Genomic DNA, 16,189 nt, shown 5'->3' with positions numbered 1-16,189 from the left:
AATGTGTTGCACATTTCTGATGTTACCCCAGGTACCACAAAAAAGTGTATTATGTTTGGGGAGAAAAAACTACCAGTGGTTTTTTCCCCCATCTGAGGAATTAAATGAAGTGTGTGAAGAAGCGTGGGCTTCCCCCGATAAGAAACTGGTAATTTCTAAAAGGTTACTAATGACGTACCCTTTCCCGCCAGAGGATAGGTCACGTTGGGAAACATCGCCTAGGGTGGATAAAGCGCTCACACGCCTGTCAAAGAAGGTGGCACTACCGTCTCCGGATACGGCCGCCCTGAAGGAACCTGCTGATAGAAAGCAGGAGGCTATCCTGAAGTCTGTATATACTCACACAGGTATTATACTGAGACCAGCTATTGCTTCAGCATGGATGTGCAGTGCTGCAGCTGCGTGGTCAGATTCCCTGTCGGTAAATATTGATACCCTAGACAAGGACACTATATTGCTAACCATAGAACATATTAAAGACGCAGTCTTATACATGAGAGATGCACAGAGGGATATTTGCCGGCTGGCATCTAAAATAAGTGCAATGTCCATTTCTGCCAGGAGAGGATTATGGACTCGGCAGTGGACGGGTGATGCAGATTCTAAATGGCACATGGAAGTTTTGCCTTATAAGGGTGAGGAGTTGTTCGGGGATGGTCTCTCGGACCTCGTTTCCACAGCAACAGCTGGGAAGTCAGCATTTTTACCCCATGTTCCCTCACAGCCAAAGAAAGCACCGTATTATCAGGTACAGTCCTTTCGGCCCCAGAAAGGCAAGCGGGTTAAAGGCGCGTCCTTTCTGCCCAGAGGCAGAGGTAGAGGGAAAAGCTGCAGCATACAGCCAGTTCCCAGGAGCAAAAGTCCTCCCCCGCTTCCTCCAAGTCCACCGCATGACGCTGGGGCTCCACAGGCGCAGCCAGGTACGGTGGGGGCCCGTCTCAAAAACTTCAGCAATCAGTGGGCTCGCTCACGGGTGGATCCCTGGATCCTTCAAGTAGTATCTCAGGGGTACAAGCTGGAATTCGAGACATCCTCCCCCCCGCCGTTTCCTCAAATCTGCCTTGCCAACATTTCCCTCAGGCAGGCAGGCAGTGCTAGAGGTAATTCACAAGCTGTATTCCCAGCAGGTGATAGTCAAGGTGCCCCTTCTTCAACAAGGACGGGGTTACTATTCCACAATGTTTGTGGTTCCGAAACCGGACGGTTCGGTGAGACCCATTTTAAATTTGAAGTCCTTGAACACATATATAAAAAAATTCAAGTTCAAGATGGAATCGCTCAGGGCGGTTATTTCAAGCCTGGACGAGGGGGATTACATGGTATCACTGGACATCAAGGATGCTTACCTGCATGTCCCCATTTACCATCATCACCAGGAGTACCTCAGATTTGTGGTACAGGATTGTCATTACCAATTCCAGACGTTGCCGTTTGGTCTGTCCACGGCACCGAGGGTATTTACCAAGGTAATGGCCGAAATGATGATACTCCTTCGAAAAAAGGGAGTTTTAATTATCCCGTACTTGGACGATCTCCTGATAAAGGCGTGGTCCAGGGAGCAGTTGTTGGTCGGGGTAGCACTATCTCGGGAGGTGCTACAACAGCACGGTTGGATTCTAAATATTCCAAAGTCACAGCTGGTCCCTACGACACGTCTACTGTTCCTGGGGATGGTTCTGGACACAGAACAGAAAAAAGTGTTTCTCCCGGAGGAGAAAGCCAAGGAGCTGTCATCTCTAGTCAGAGGCCTCCTAAAACCAAAACAGGTGTCGGTGCATCACTGCACGCGAGTCCTGGGAAAAATGGTAGCTTCCTACGAAGCAATTCCATTCGGCAGGTTCCATGCGAGAACTTTTCAGTGGGACCTGTTGGACAAGTGGTCCGGTTCGCTTCTTTAGATGCATCGGCTGATAACCCTGTCTCCAAGGACCAGGGTGTCTCTGCTGTGGTGGCTGCAAAGTGCTCATCTTCAAGAGGGCCGCAGATTCGGCATACAGGACTGGGTCCTGGTGACCACGGATGCCAGCCTTCGAGGCTGGGGGGCAGTCACACAGGGAAGAAACTTCCAGGGACTATGGTCAAGTCAGGAGACTTCCCTACACATAAATATTCTGGAACTGAGGGCCATTTACAATGCCCTAAGTCAGGCAAAACCCCTGCTTCAAAACCAGCCGGTACTGATCCAGTCAGACAACATCACTGCAGTCGCCCATGTAAACCGACAGGGTGGCACAAGAAGCAGGACGGCGATGGCTGAAGCCACAAGGATTCTCCGATGGGCGGAAAATCACGTGTTAGCACTGTCAGCAGTGTTCATTCCGGGAGTGGACAACTGGGAAGCAGACTTCCTCAGCAGGCACGACCTCCACCCAGGAGAGTGGGGACTTCATCTAGAAGTCTTCCAACTGATTGTAAACCGTTGGGAAAGGCCACAGGTGGACATGATGGCGTCCCGCCTAAACATAAAGCTAGAAAGATATTGCGCCAGGTCAAGAGACCCTCAGGCGATAGCTGTGGACGCTCTAGTGACACCGTGGGTGTACCGGTCGGTTTATGTGTTCCCTCCTCTTCCTCTCATACCCAAGGTACTGAGGATAATAAGGAGAAGAGGTGTAAGAACTATGGGGGTCATTCCGAGTTCGCTCGCAAGCTGCTTTTAGCAGCTTTGCACACGCTAAGCCGCCGCCTACTGGGAGTGAATCTTAGCATAGTAAAATTGCGAACGAAAGATTCTCAAAATTGCGATTACACACCTCATAGCAGTTTCTGAGTAGCTTCAAACTTACTCGGCTTCTGCGATCAGTTCAGTGCTTGTCTTTCCTGGTTTGACGTCACAAACACACCCAGCGTTCGCCCAGACACTCCTCCGTTTCTCCAGCCACTCCCGCGTTTTTCCCAGAAACGGTAGAGTTTTTTCGCACACACCCATAAAACGGCCAGTTTCCGCCCAGAAACACCCACTTCCTGTCAATCACATTACGATCACCAGAACGAAGAAAAAACCGTGAGTAAAAATCCTAACTGCATAGCAAATTTACTTGGCGCAGTCGCACTGCGGACATTGCGCATGCGCGACTAATCGCTCCGTTGCGGAAAAAAAATAACGAGCGAACAACTCGGAATGACCCCCTATACTCATTGTTCCGGATTGGCCAAGAAGAGCTTGGTACCCGGAACTTCAAGAAATGATCTCAGAGGACCCATGGCCTCTGCCGCTCAGACAGGACCTGCTGCAGCAGGTGCCCTGTCTGTTCCAAGACTTACCGCGGCTGCGTTTGACGGCATGGCGGTTGAACGCCGGATCCTAAAGGAGAAGGGCATTCCGGAGGAAGTCATCCCTACGCTGATTAAAGCTAGGAAGGAGGTGACCGCAAACCATTATCACCGCATATGGCGAAAATATGTTGCGTGGTGTGAGGCCAGAAGGGCCCCAACGGAGGAGTTTCAGCTGGGTCGATTTCTGCACTTCCTACAGTCAGGAGTGACTATGGGCCTAAAATTGGGTTCCATTAAGGTCCAGATTTCGGCTCTATCGATTTTCTTCCAGAGACAACTGGCTTCACTACCTGAAGTTCAGACTTTTGTTAAGGGTGTGCTGCATATTCAGCCCCCTTTTGTGCCTCCAGTGGCACCTTGGGATCTCAATGTGGTGTTGGATTTCCTAAAGTCACATTGGTTTGAGCCACTTAAAACCGTGGAATTAAAATATCTCACGTGGAAAGTGGTCATGCTGTTGGCCTTGGCTTCGGCCAGGCGTGTGTCAGAATTGGCGGCTTTGTCCTGTTAAAGCCCTTATCTGATTTTCCATATGGATAGGGCAGAATTGAGGACTCGTCCCCAGTTTCTCCCTAAGGTGGTATCGGCTTTTCATTTGAACCAACCTATCGTGGTGCCTGCGGCTACTAAAGACTTGGAGGCTTCCAAGTTGTTGGACGTAGTCAGGGCCCTGAAAATGTATGTTTCCAGGACAGCTGGAGTCAGGAAAACTGACTCGTTATTTATCCTGTATGCACCCAACAAGCTGGGTGCTCCTGCTTCAAAGCAGACTATTGCTCGCTGGATCTGTAGTACGATTCAGCTTGCACATTCTGCGGCTGGACTGCCGCATCCTAAATCAGTGAAAGCCCATTCCACGAGGAAGGTGGGCTCTTCTTGGGCGGCTGCCCGAGGGGTCTCGGCTCTACAACTTTGCCGAGCAGCTACTTGGTCGGGGTCAAACACATTTGCTAAATTCTACAAGTTTGACACCCTGGCTGAGGAGGACCTAGAGTTTGCCCATTCGGTGCTGCAGAGTCATCCGCACTCTCCCGCCCGTTTGGGAGCTTTGGTATAATCCCCATGGTCCTTACGGAGTCCCAGCATCCACTTAGGACGTCAGAGAAAATAAGATTTTACTCACCGGTAAATCTATTTCTCGTAGTCCGTAGTGGATGCTGGGCGCCCGTCCCAAGTGCTGATTGTCTGCAATACTTGTATATAGTTATTGTTTAACTAAAGGGTTATTGTTGAGCCATCCGTTGAGAGGCTCAGTTATATTTCATACTGTTAACTGGGTATAGTATCACGAGTTATACGGTGTGATTGGTGTGGCTGGTATGAGTCTTACCCGGGATTCAAAATCCTTCCTTATTGTGTCAGCTCTTCCTGGCACAGTATCCTAACTGAGGTCTGGAGGAGGGTCATAGAGGGAGGAGCTTTCTTTTAGTTGTGCCCAGTCTCCTGCGGAGCAGCTATTCCCCATGGTCCTTACGGAGTCCCAGCATCCATTACGGACTACGAGAAATAGATTTACCGGTGAGTAAAATCTTATTTTCTCGTAGTCCGTAGAGGATGCTGGGCACCCGCCCAGCGCTTTGTTTTCCTGCTGTGGTTATTTAGTTCAGTACTGCCTGGTTCCTAGGTAAGTTCTGCGTTCTTTACTGTTTCAGTACTGTTTCAGCTGTTGATGAGTTTTCCGGCATGTTGGCCGGATGTGCCTTGTTGTGTGAGCTGGTATGAATCTCGCCACTATCTGTATATTCCTTCTCTCGAAGTATGTCGTCTCCTCGGGCACAGTTTTCTAGACTGAGTCTGGTAGGAGGGGCATAGAGGGAGGAGCCAGCCCACACTGTTAAACTCTTAAAGTGCCAATGGTTCCTGGTAGACCCGTCTGTACCCCATGGTACTAATATGGACCCCAGCATCCTCTACGGACTACGAGAAAAGTATTTACAGGTAGGTAATTAAAATCCTATTTATTTTCGGTATGCTGCTTGGGCAACAGCATAACTGCACTGTGGGATTTTAGGGGGGGGGGGGGGGGGTCACCGGCCTTGCGAGGTGCAGAGCTGTCGCAATCGCAGCACACTACACACCCCTAACACTAGCCTGCAGGTGTTGTCTGTGGGGAGTACACACTGAGGGACCCCCCGGTTCAAAGTGCAGCTGAACGCGGGCGCGGCATACGGGACCCTCCTGGGGGCATCCGCTACATTCCCCCGTGTAAACTGGCTCAGGATGGCTTAAACTAGCACTGGTGCAATGTTTTTAAGCAGGATTGGAGACGTTGCCAGTATAAAAAACGCTGTAGCTCCAGCGCCATTGGGGGAAGGGGCGGAACTACCTAAGAGCGGGACCAGAGGCATTTTGGTGCCTTCCTCTGCTTACTGCAGCAGCTATCCGCACACACAGCTCCTCTCGACTCCCAAAGACACTCTGGAAAACTGGTACAGGGTGTAGCAAAGGGGGAGAGCCGCTTTTGTACACAACCTGGGTCCTCTACAAGACAGAATTTACTAGTGTTTCACTTTAATATAATTAGCTGACAGCCTCACTGGGGCTGTACAGCTAGGGGTGTGCTGGTGTCTCCTCTCACATACAGTAAGGGCAGGCTTGATCAGTATTACTGTCTGTGTGTATGTCATTGTGATTACTGTAAACATGGATAAACACAAGCTCTGTAGTGTATGCCACACTAGATTCTCTCCCTTATCTACTGATTCTGTATCAGGTGAACAATGCAGCCAATCTTCACAACTCAGTGAAGGGGCTGGGGGAGAGGGTTCAAAGCCCTCTTGGCTAGGGGCTTTTAAAACTATGATTTCTGCTAATGTTCAGATAACTCAGCTACTTTAACAGGCTGTTGCAGACTTAACTGCTAGGGCAATGTTACACAGCCCTCCATCTCTCATGCAGGTTCACAAAAGCGTGGTTTACCTGCCCTACTCTCTGATTCAGAGGAGGATATACAGGAGTTTGGGGAGGACTTAGATCCCATTAGTGGGGATCCTGATTCTGCTCAGGGTATTGAACCCCTCATTCTTGCTATATGGGACATGTTAAAGCTCCCTCTAGAGGACGTTTCTTTCCTTACACAAAACAAGCTAATGTCACTTTTCCTGATTCTACAGAGTCAGATGACCTATTTAAGTTGGCCTGGAAAAATCCAGGCAAAAAATTCCAAGTGTCAAAAAAGTTTTTGCGCACTTTCCCATTTGCTCCTGAAGGTAGGAAATTCTAGGAAGAACCCCCGGGGGTTGACGTATCAGTCTCTCGACTGTCCAAAAAGGCGGTGCTGCCTGCCCTGGGCTCCTTCACCATGAAGGATCCTGGGTACTACACTCAAATCTATTTACATGGCAGCAGGCATATCTTAGAGGCCGGTCATAGCAGGTTGCTGGATGACCCATGCCATTCATACGTGGGCTACTCAGATTCAGGAGGGCCTCTCCTGGGCTATGCCTCTGGTCACTATGGTGACTCTCCTCAAGCAGATTCAGGATACTAGATACTACATGTGTCCTGTGTGACTCGCTCAAGGAGATGGGGAATATTAATGCTAGGAATCCTGCCATGGCATGTCGGCACGCAGAGCTTGCATCTACAGATGCACTGGATGATTCGGCTGTCACCTCAGGCCGGGATTTCCCTCCTGTGGTGGCTGCAGTCCTCCAATCTCCTGGAAGGCTGGAGTTTCGGTATTCAGTATTGGATCCTCCTCACGACGGATGCAAGTCTGCGAGGATGGGGTGCTGTCACCCAAGGGGCTCCGTTCCAGGGCAGGTGGTCAGCCCACGAAGCCCTCCTTCCGATCAACATTCTGGAACTTCGGGCAATCTACAATGTTCTGCTTCAGGCCTCTCCTCTGCTCACGATTCACGCGATTCAGGTTCAGTCGGACAACGCCTTGGCCTCTACCACTAAGAAGCGATCTTCAACAAGGCCCGTTCGTCTGCCCAGGCTTGCGTCGACTTTGTTTGACTTCATGGAGGTTGAGCGGAACATCCTAGCTCACAAGGGCCTTTCCTAAAAGGTTATTGCTACCATGGTTCAGGCCAGGAAACCTGTGACGTCAAAGCACTATCATCATATGTGGAGAAGATATGTCTCTAGTTGCGAGGAACGCACATATCCACCTGCAGAGTTCCACTTGGGACGTTTCTTGCAGGCTGGTGTGGATCAGGGCTTGCGTCTAGGTTCCATTAAGGTCCAGATTTCAGCGCTCTCCATTTTCTTCCAGAAGAAATTTGCACTATTGCCATAAGTTCAGACCTTCTTGCAAGGGGTACTCCACATACAACCTCCTTTTGTGCCGCCTACGGCACCCTGAGATTTGAATGTGGTGTAGGATTTTCAACAGTCCTCCTGGTTTGAGCCTCTGATGACGGTAGAAGACAAGTACCTCACGTGGAAGATGGGGATGTTACTGGCCCAGGCTTCTGCTAGGCGTGTCTCAGAATTGGGGGCCTTATCGTGTAAAAATCCTTGGTCTTTTACGAGGACAGAGCGGAGCTCAGGACTAGGCAGCAGTTCCTGCCGAAGGTTGTCTCTGCGTTCCACCTGAATCAACCTATTGTGGTTCTGTCCCGTTCTGTCACACTTCTGCTCCTCCGGAGGCATTGGATGCTGTGCCAGCCTTGAAGATCTATGTCAAGCGAACGGCTCGGATCAGAAACACTAATTCCTTGTTCATACTCTTTGATGCGCAGGAAAAGTGTTTGGCTTTCTTCGAAGCAGTCCATTGCTTATTGGATTAGGCTTACTATCCAACAGGCATATATATCAGCAACCTCTCCTGTTCCTAAGTTTTCGAAAGCCCACTCTACCAGATCTGTGGGCTCTTCCTGGCGGCCTTGCAACTATGCCAAGCTGCTACTTGGTCGGGGAAGAACACCTTTGTGAAGTTCTACAACAGGCATGTCAAACTCATGGTCATCCAGCTGTTGTGAAATTACAAGTCCCAGCATGCTTTACCAGCTAATCAGTGGAAGTTATGCTGGCAAAGCATGCTGGGACTTGTATTTGCACAACAGCTGGAGGGCCACGAGTTTGACATGCCTGTTCTACAAGTTTGATACCCTGGCCAAAGAGGATACCCAGTTTGGACAGGCGGTGCTGCAGCAGTTCCCGCCCGTTCTGAAAGCTTTGGGACATCCCCATCGTACGAAGTCTTCCCAATATCCCTTATGGATGCTAGAGAAAATAGGATTTTCTACCGGTAAATCCTTCTCTCGTAGTCCATAAGGGATATTGGGCTCCCGTCTCAGTGCGTTGACTTTTCTGCAGGTTCTCTGTTATGTGATTACCTGTTCAGCTATGGCTGTTAAAGGGGGTCATTCCGATCAGTTCGCACGCAGTGGTTCTTCGCCGGGCAGCGACAACGCCAGTGCAGAAAGTGATCGCAGCGGCGATCGCTTGAAGACTGACAGTGACCGTTTTTAAGGCGTGGTGAGGCGAACACAGGCGGATTCAGGCGTTTGGAGGGCGGTTGTCTGATGTCAATCCCGAGACCTTCGTCGCTGGATCAGTCGCACAAGGTAAGTAGGTCTGACCCTGGCCATGTTTTGCAAGAAACTTTTTTAGCATAGCAGGGCTGCACAAGCGATCGCAGCCCTGCTATGCTAAAATACACTCCCCCATAGGCGGCGTCAAGTTGATCAAACGAGCAGCAAAATGTTGCTACGTGCGATCAACTCGGGATGATGGCCATTGTTACCAGCCGTTGCTGGTTGTTATATGTGTTTGGTGTGCTGGTATTAAATCTCACCACTCTTCGTTATCATGTTCCTTCTCTCGTATATGTCCTTTCTCCTTCGGGCACTGTTTTACGTATAACTGCCTGTGGGAGGGGGCATACAGGGGAGGAGCCAGCACACCCAGTGAAGAAATTTAAAGTGCACCGACTCCTTCGAACCCCGTCTATACCTCCATCGTACTAAGTCTCCCCAATATCCCTTGTGGACTACGAGAAAAGGATTTACCGGTAGGTAATTAAAATCCTTTTTTTAATAAAAGTCTTTGGTATCTTGTTTAATTAGGCATTTGGCCATTTTTTCGGGTGTCTCTTTGGTGTGAGGGTATGTTTACAGGAATCCATCATATGTAAAACCCCCCCACAATTTAGAGAATTATCTACTGACCTCATATGAGAATTGGAAAGACCTGAATTAAAGCACGTTAAAAGGCTATACTAAGCGAAATTGGTTTGTTTAACTTGTTTCTTGGTAGTCCACTAACAGGGGCTCCCTCCAAATTGCTGCTGTTGACTTTAGCCCAAGTTTAAAGACATTGTTTTGTGTATGTATCTGTGTGTGTGTCACTGGGGCTATTTAGGGGGGTAAGTTTGTGGTTTGTTTCTTATTCTGTGTGACACATCTTGATAAAAGTGCAACAGCACTGAAACGTTGAAAAGACATTGCCATGTGTCGGTGATTTCTTCATATTAATACAGACCTGAGTGCTGCCGTTCACGAAAATATATATATATATATATATATATATATAATCTATATATCTTTGCGGTGTAGCTGGCACTCAATTAACACAACATATGACCGGGGTGCCCTCCTTCAAGTATGCACAGTGAAAGGCTTGCGATGATGGGGGACGGATATCCACTGACCCCGTGTCACAAAACCAGGCGGCACGCCACGGATTTGGTGAAAAGCATAAATGTTTTATGGATAAAACAACATGAGGGACCCTCATGTTGTTTTATCCATAAAACATTTATGCTTTTCACCAAATCCGTGGAGTGCCGCCTGGTTTTGTGACACGCGTCAGTGGATATCCGTCCCCCATCATCGCAAGCCTTTCACTGTGTATATATATATATATATATATATATATATATATATATATATATATATATATATATATATATATATATATATATATGTATGTATATATATATGTATATATATATATATATATATATATATATATGTATATATATATATATGCAGTATGTTGAAGCTAGCTGAATACCTGATTTGCTGTAAGATTCCTGAACCTGATCACTAATGTCTAAAGTACTAGAACGCTACTACGTGTAATCCCTGCTTTTTCTGATTTCTTCATGCGAGTTTGGTGGTTTTTCTCTCAACAGAATCTCTCCTCCAGCTTATTTTGGAAATAACTGTTCGTAGTACAGGAGTCAATGACAGCACTGGACAGTCGCTGACTGCACTCTCCTGTGCCTGCCTCTTCAGTCTGGTGGTAGCGTGGGGAGAAACAGGAAAAACCCTACAAGCCATTTCGGCTATTCTTACCAACAATGGCAGCCATGCTTGCCAAACTATTCAGGTACAATTCTTATTTGCTAGTGTCTTTCAAGGTTATGCATCATGGAAAAGATACACTACTACTATAAAGTAAATATGTAAGTGTCACAAAAGGTGAAGTTGTAGCAGTGTTTTGTATGTTGCAGAGGATACGCTGTATGCCCACGTCGGGTGTCGCCCGGCCACGGAAGGGACACACTAGGCGATGTCGCTCCTTGAGTGAATAGCCTAGTGTGTAAGCACCTTTACTCACAGTTTTAATTTATAGTATTTAATCTTTAAGGAATTTAACAATAATCAATCAACCTTAAAGCTTCTACTGTAAACTGTAATGCATTAGAATCTGTAGTGATAATATAGGTGTCTATTTTTCATTTAAAATTTGTGCAGTCTCGTTTGTTCCCAGCACCAACCTTTGCATCTGTTTTTGCCAGGTGCCAATCATTTTAAACTCTCTGCAGCGGAGTGTTCAAGCAGTTCTGGTGGGCAAAATTCAGATCCAGGACTGGTTTACAAATGGGATTAAAAAGGCTGCCTTGATGCAAAAATGGTCTCTGAAAGATATTCCTGTCGATGAAGACGACCAGTGCCTCCTTCAGAGCGATGGATTCTTCCTCTACCTGTTATGCAAAGATGGCCTTTATAAAATTGGTTCTGGATACAGTGGGACAGTGAGGGTAAATATACTTAATATCTGTGATGCTATATGTGTGGTAAGCCTCGTCATCATGCAACGCTTTCTTGTATAGGGAATCTACAATGAATGCAAGGAATGTTTTGTTCCCCCCCCCCCCCCCCCCCCCCTCTAGTTTAATATACCCATTGCATTTTCTCAAGCCAGTACATCATTAGGTGGCAACTAAAAAATATAACCTGATGCACTTCAGCAATAAATATTTAAAATGACAAAAATCAATGAGACCTTGCAGCCAAACCATATACCTAATTTTCTGTGTGCAGTATTGCTCTTTCAAATATGAAGTCTTTTGCAGACAATGATTACTTTTATTGTGTTTAGAACTTGTTTTTTTTTCTACTCACTTTTCTATTTGGTATTGTATCAGTGCACAGTACTGCATTTGTCATGTAAACTTAAAAAAAAAAATTGCAGTACATGATACTGTGTATATTGATGATATATTTATTTTTCAATCCATGGGGGACCCTGCCTACCAGTACAGTCTCCTCCTCCCCTATATCTCACATCCCTGCCTGCATAAGCCACTATTTTTAAAAAAAAAATTTTTTTTGTGACCAGCGACTTTCAGCTGCACTATTTGTTTTTTATTTCATATATTTTTTTACATTTGACTTGGGTAGTTGGATGTTTCTTCGGTAACCCTGGTCCGGTGTGCTGGTGCTAGAGTCAGCTGCTCCGGCTGGACCCCGAAGCACACAGGGGACACCGGTAGCAGCTGGTGGGACTTGGGGGTAGGGGAGCAGGTAAGCGGCTCCCTGGTCATGCTTACCTGTTGTGTCTATTGTACTGTGATGCATTATTTAGATGTCCTTCAGTTTGTGTGCTTTTCAGGTTATTGCCTGGTAATTGCAGAACTTTCTGGGATTTCTGCTTATATATAGCTTGTGGTTTTACATTTGTTCAGTGCACTCCCCGCAACACTGTTCTTTTTTTATATGTTTGTGTGTGTTCCCTTTTTTAGTAAGTTGATATGTTTCCCAAGGGAAATTCTTCAAAGGTGGAGAGGGGTGCTTCTGTGCTGGAGTACAGTTCCTGCAGAAACTGTCAGGACAAATTATCTAGTGCAGTTCAGATCACTTTAATAAATATACCCCTAGGTGTTCACGTTTTTCCCTTGTTATTAATCGGATTGTTTATTTTTTAAAGGGCCACATCTACAATTCCACTTCCCGCATCAAGAGCCGAAGAGAGAAGAAGTCTTGGTTAGGTTATGCTCAGGTATGGTGAACAAAATTCATGTTTGCAATGCTTTACTACCTCCATATTCTGTTTACTCAGCCCATGCAATATGTCATCTCTATTTTCTTTAAATAAAAGCCGATAAATCTGGTTATTTTGTTCAGAAATGTGCACCTTGAGTGTTGCTTAACAGTTGCAAAGAAAACAAGTGTCCTACTTATACAAAGGTTTAATATTATTTTCCAAAGTCTGTGCAACATTTCATTGGCTAACAACTTCTATTCTCGCACCAGGGTTACTTGCTTTACAGAGATGTGAGCAATCATAGTATGACAGCCATACGGATTAACTCCGAGACTTTGGAACAGGATGGAACAGTAACTGTGCCAGGTAGATAGTACAGCTTTTTCAGTTACTTTTCTCTGTCAGTATTGGCTTTGGCCAGTATAGATATATGAAGTCTGACCAGTCTTCTCATCTGTCTGTAACTGCCTTTATTTTGGTCATTCCTTGCATGAAAACTCTTCCATGGCTTTATATTATAGCAAGTGAGCTATTAAATGTGTGTGGTTTTTTGTATTGGGTTCTTCCGTCAATTGTTTTTTAAGGTCCTTTCTTTGATCTTTCTGTTAATATATACTGTCATTTCCCATTAGTGTGTCATATGCAGTACATTGAGGAGAATGTTTTAGCTGAAGACACAGAGCAACCCCTTGTTCAAACTGTGCACCAAGTGCATGCCATAGTTCAAGGAAAGGCACAACTACTCTACCATAATGCAGTAATGATTATTATTATTATTTTTTTTTTTAAGTATCAGTGAAATTAAATTCATGTAGTTCAGGAAATGGTAAAAAGAAAAAGAGAATATGATTTTAAGCTGCCTGAGCATTGTGTGGCAATCTTTTTAGGCATACATTTTCTTTGGTTCGTTAAAATGACAAGATGGCCTACTCTGGATCTTACATTTACTTATGCCCAATCCCAAATTAATTGTGTAGTTGTGAATTACTTATTTTATTATATCAAAGAATGGAAAATAATTTATATAGGTGGTAATCATACATTTATTACTAATTAAACTTTCAGAATTATGTGCATGTAAATAATATGAATGCATGCCCTTATTTCTCTTTACCAAATCAGATTGTAATGCTGATGGACAGAACATCCTCTTTACTGATGGGGAGTTCATAAACCAGATTGCTGCTTCTAAAGATGTGAGTACTTTGTAAAACTATTTGATTATTGATAGAGTAATCAGTACCAACATGATGCCCATTGCTCTGATTAGTGTTAAGATTAATGCTGGTTGTTGTCAATTACCCCTGTAAAAGTAAATAACTTCTACAGGTTAAGTATCCCTTATCCAAAATGCTTGGGACCAGAGGTATTTTGGATATTGGATTTTTCCATATTTTGGAATAATTGCATACCATAATGAGATATCATGGCGATGGGACCTATGTCCAAGCACAGAATGCATTTATGTTTCATATACACCTTATACACACAGCCTGAAGGTCATTTTAGCCAATATTTTTACTAACTTTGTGCATTAAACAAAGTGTGTGTACATTCACACAATTCATTTATGTTTCATATACACCTTATACACAGCCTGAAGGTCATTTAATACAATATTTTTAATAACTTTGTGTATTAAACAAAGTTTGTGTACATTGAGCCATCAGAAAATGAAGGTTTCACTATCTCACTCTCACTGAAAAAAGTCAGTATTTCGGAATATTCCGTATATTTCGGAATATTTGGATATGGGATACTCAACCTGTATTACTAAATTGTTGTTATTGCAAATTATATTGTATGTAATATAATATAGAGGTACACACAAGTATTTTTAGATCATATATATCTATATAACAGTTGTAGAAGGACTGTTCAGTTTCTTTAATATGCATGTAGTGTTAGTCTGGGCGTTTGCCTTACTGACTCCAATTGCAAGGAAAATGGGACAGAATTAGGAGATGAGGACAGGGGTAAGTTGTGGTGGTGGGGGGCAGCAATAGGGGGAAGCACCGGTCAAATTTGGTCTGTGTATATAGACAGACACTCTCCGGTATTACTAGAAAATACTCTCTTCAGATACCTCAATGACCTCAGCGCGGCATATTTATAGGACACCGAAAGCAGCAGTGTTCTCATTTGGTGCTTGCACTGGCTTTTTCAAGCTTCAATGAGCAATGCCATAGCTTTCATGGAGAGGATATGCAGGACCTCTGTATATCTAGGAAGTGGCCAGCTTCCATTCCCATTCATCACCTTTCTGTCTAACCGGACTGTCTCTCTACAAGTCATGTGCTCTGCAAAAGAGTGTGTGACAATAGAGTAATTCACATTATAGCACTAAATGGGATATTCAGCGACTAATGATCAAGGTTACAGGTATATGATTTGCCGAGGTGGCAGATGGTTGGATTATTGCACTGCAGATATGTGAAAAGAAACCGATGCAGAATGGAGACTAAAGTAGACAATTTGAAATATAGGGGGAAATACAAGAGAAAATTACATTGGTAGATTGATTCAACATTTCTGTATTTACTTGCCCTGTCCCCTGGTACCCAACCCTCTTTGCCCTTGGGTCACCTTCTTGTTCTCCTGGCACACTCTGCCCTCTCCCTTCTTGCTTGTAAGAAAAAACACAGGGCTAATAGACACTAAAATTGTATCAAATATCCAGCTCTAAAAACTGTGTACCTTAAGGCTGGGGCCACACATAGCGGCCAAGCGGATCCCGTTGAACAGGACCCGCTTAGCCGGGAGGGGGGGTTCTGTGTGCACACGGATCCTGTTCTGCAGGATGCGGCAGAACAGGATCCGGCCAGTGACACACGGGATTTCATAGGCACTGTGTGAACACATACTTTGAATTGTATGTGTTCACACTGAAATCCCGTCATCTTGCCGTCCGGCGGCAGCGGGACTGCCGCACATGTGTGGGCGCCTGCATAGGCGCCCATGTGCAGTCTTCTTGTGGCCAAAGTGGGTCCCACTGAACGGGACCCGCTTGGCCGCTATGTGTGTTTTTTTTGTATGTATTTAGATGTTAGATTTGTTTTTGTAAACAAATGTGGACCTTTGACTATTGGTGTATTAAAAACATTAAAGGATAATTGCATATTTTGATATTGTCTTTTTAAAGCTGTATACACTCTAGACAACGTCGCTCTACGAGTCCACATTTTAAGTTTATTCATGCTTGGCCACAGGTGACTTAATTAGCATCTCAGTCAATTTGATTTAACTATCTGTGCTGAGCCAATGGATATGCCTAAAACCTGTACCATTGGGGTGCCTTGAGGACCGCGCTTGAGAACCTTTGGCGTAGTGTGTAGCGGCAATCTCCCGATGTCCAGGGCAAAGAATAATTGCCCTGCACATTGGCAAGATTGCTGGTCACACTAATGTGTGCCCAGCCTTAAGGTGCATACACACAGTGCGATGTAACCTTACAATTTTGACTATATAGTCAAAATCTTAGGAAAGTTAGTGCAAATCGCACCGTGTGTACACAGCTTACAATACTGGTGCACACTCCTGTGGGGGCGGTATCGCAAGAAAAGATAGACTGTGCAGGCAAGTCAATCTTGGCTATATTGTGTACAATCTAGTACATAGTATAGTCAAAATTGGCACTTAGCCAAAATTTCACAGTCAAAATCTAAAGTAAAGATCGTCAATATTGGTGCTTCAGGGCTACGGGGAGTTCAGGGGGAATCGCAAAGTCCAAATCAAAGACAGTCCA

At 45.3% G+C, this 16,189-nt stretch overlaps 1 protein-coding gene across 16 annotated transcripts in view; it reads left to right on the top strand.

Annotated features, from left to right (window-relative positions):
• The window catches only part of MYCBP2 (MYC binding protein 2), a 705,517-nt gene that overhangs the window by 130,888 nt on the left and 558,440 nt on the right, over nucleotides 1–16,189 (top strand). For all 16 annotated transcript variants that reach the window (XM_063952980.1, XM_063952968.1, XM_063952974.1 and 13 more), the window contains exons 5-9: nucleotides 10,367–10,563; nucleotides 10,976–11,218; nucleotides 12,388–12,459; nucleotides 12,714–12,810; nucleotides 13,567–13,640. In XM_063952980.1, the coding sequence (XP_063809050.1) occupies nucleotides 10,367–10,563; nucleotides 10,976–11,218; nucleotides 12,388–12,459; nucleotides 12,714–12,810; nucleotides 13,567–13,640 (683 nt within the window). The remainder of the gene's footprint in view (nucleotides 1–10,366; nucleotides 10,564–10,975; nucleotides 11,219–12,387; nucleotides 12,460–12,713; nucleotides 12,811–13,566; nucleotides 13,641–16,189) is intronic.

This window comes from Pseudophryne corroboree, chromosome 2 (genome assembly GCF_028390025.1).
Source record: "Pseudophryne corroboree isolate aPseCor3 chromosome 2, aPseCor3.hap2, whole genome shotgun sequence".
NCBI lineage: Eukaryota > Metazoa > Chordata > Amphibia > Anura > Myobatrachidae > Pseudophryne > Pseudophryne corroboree.
Note: the sequence above shows the minus strand (reverse complement) of the source record. Positions and strands in the feature narration are given on the sequence as shown.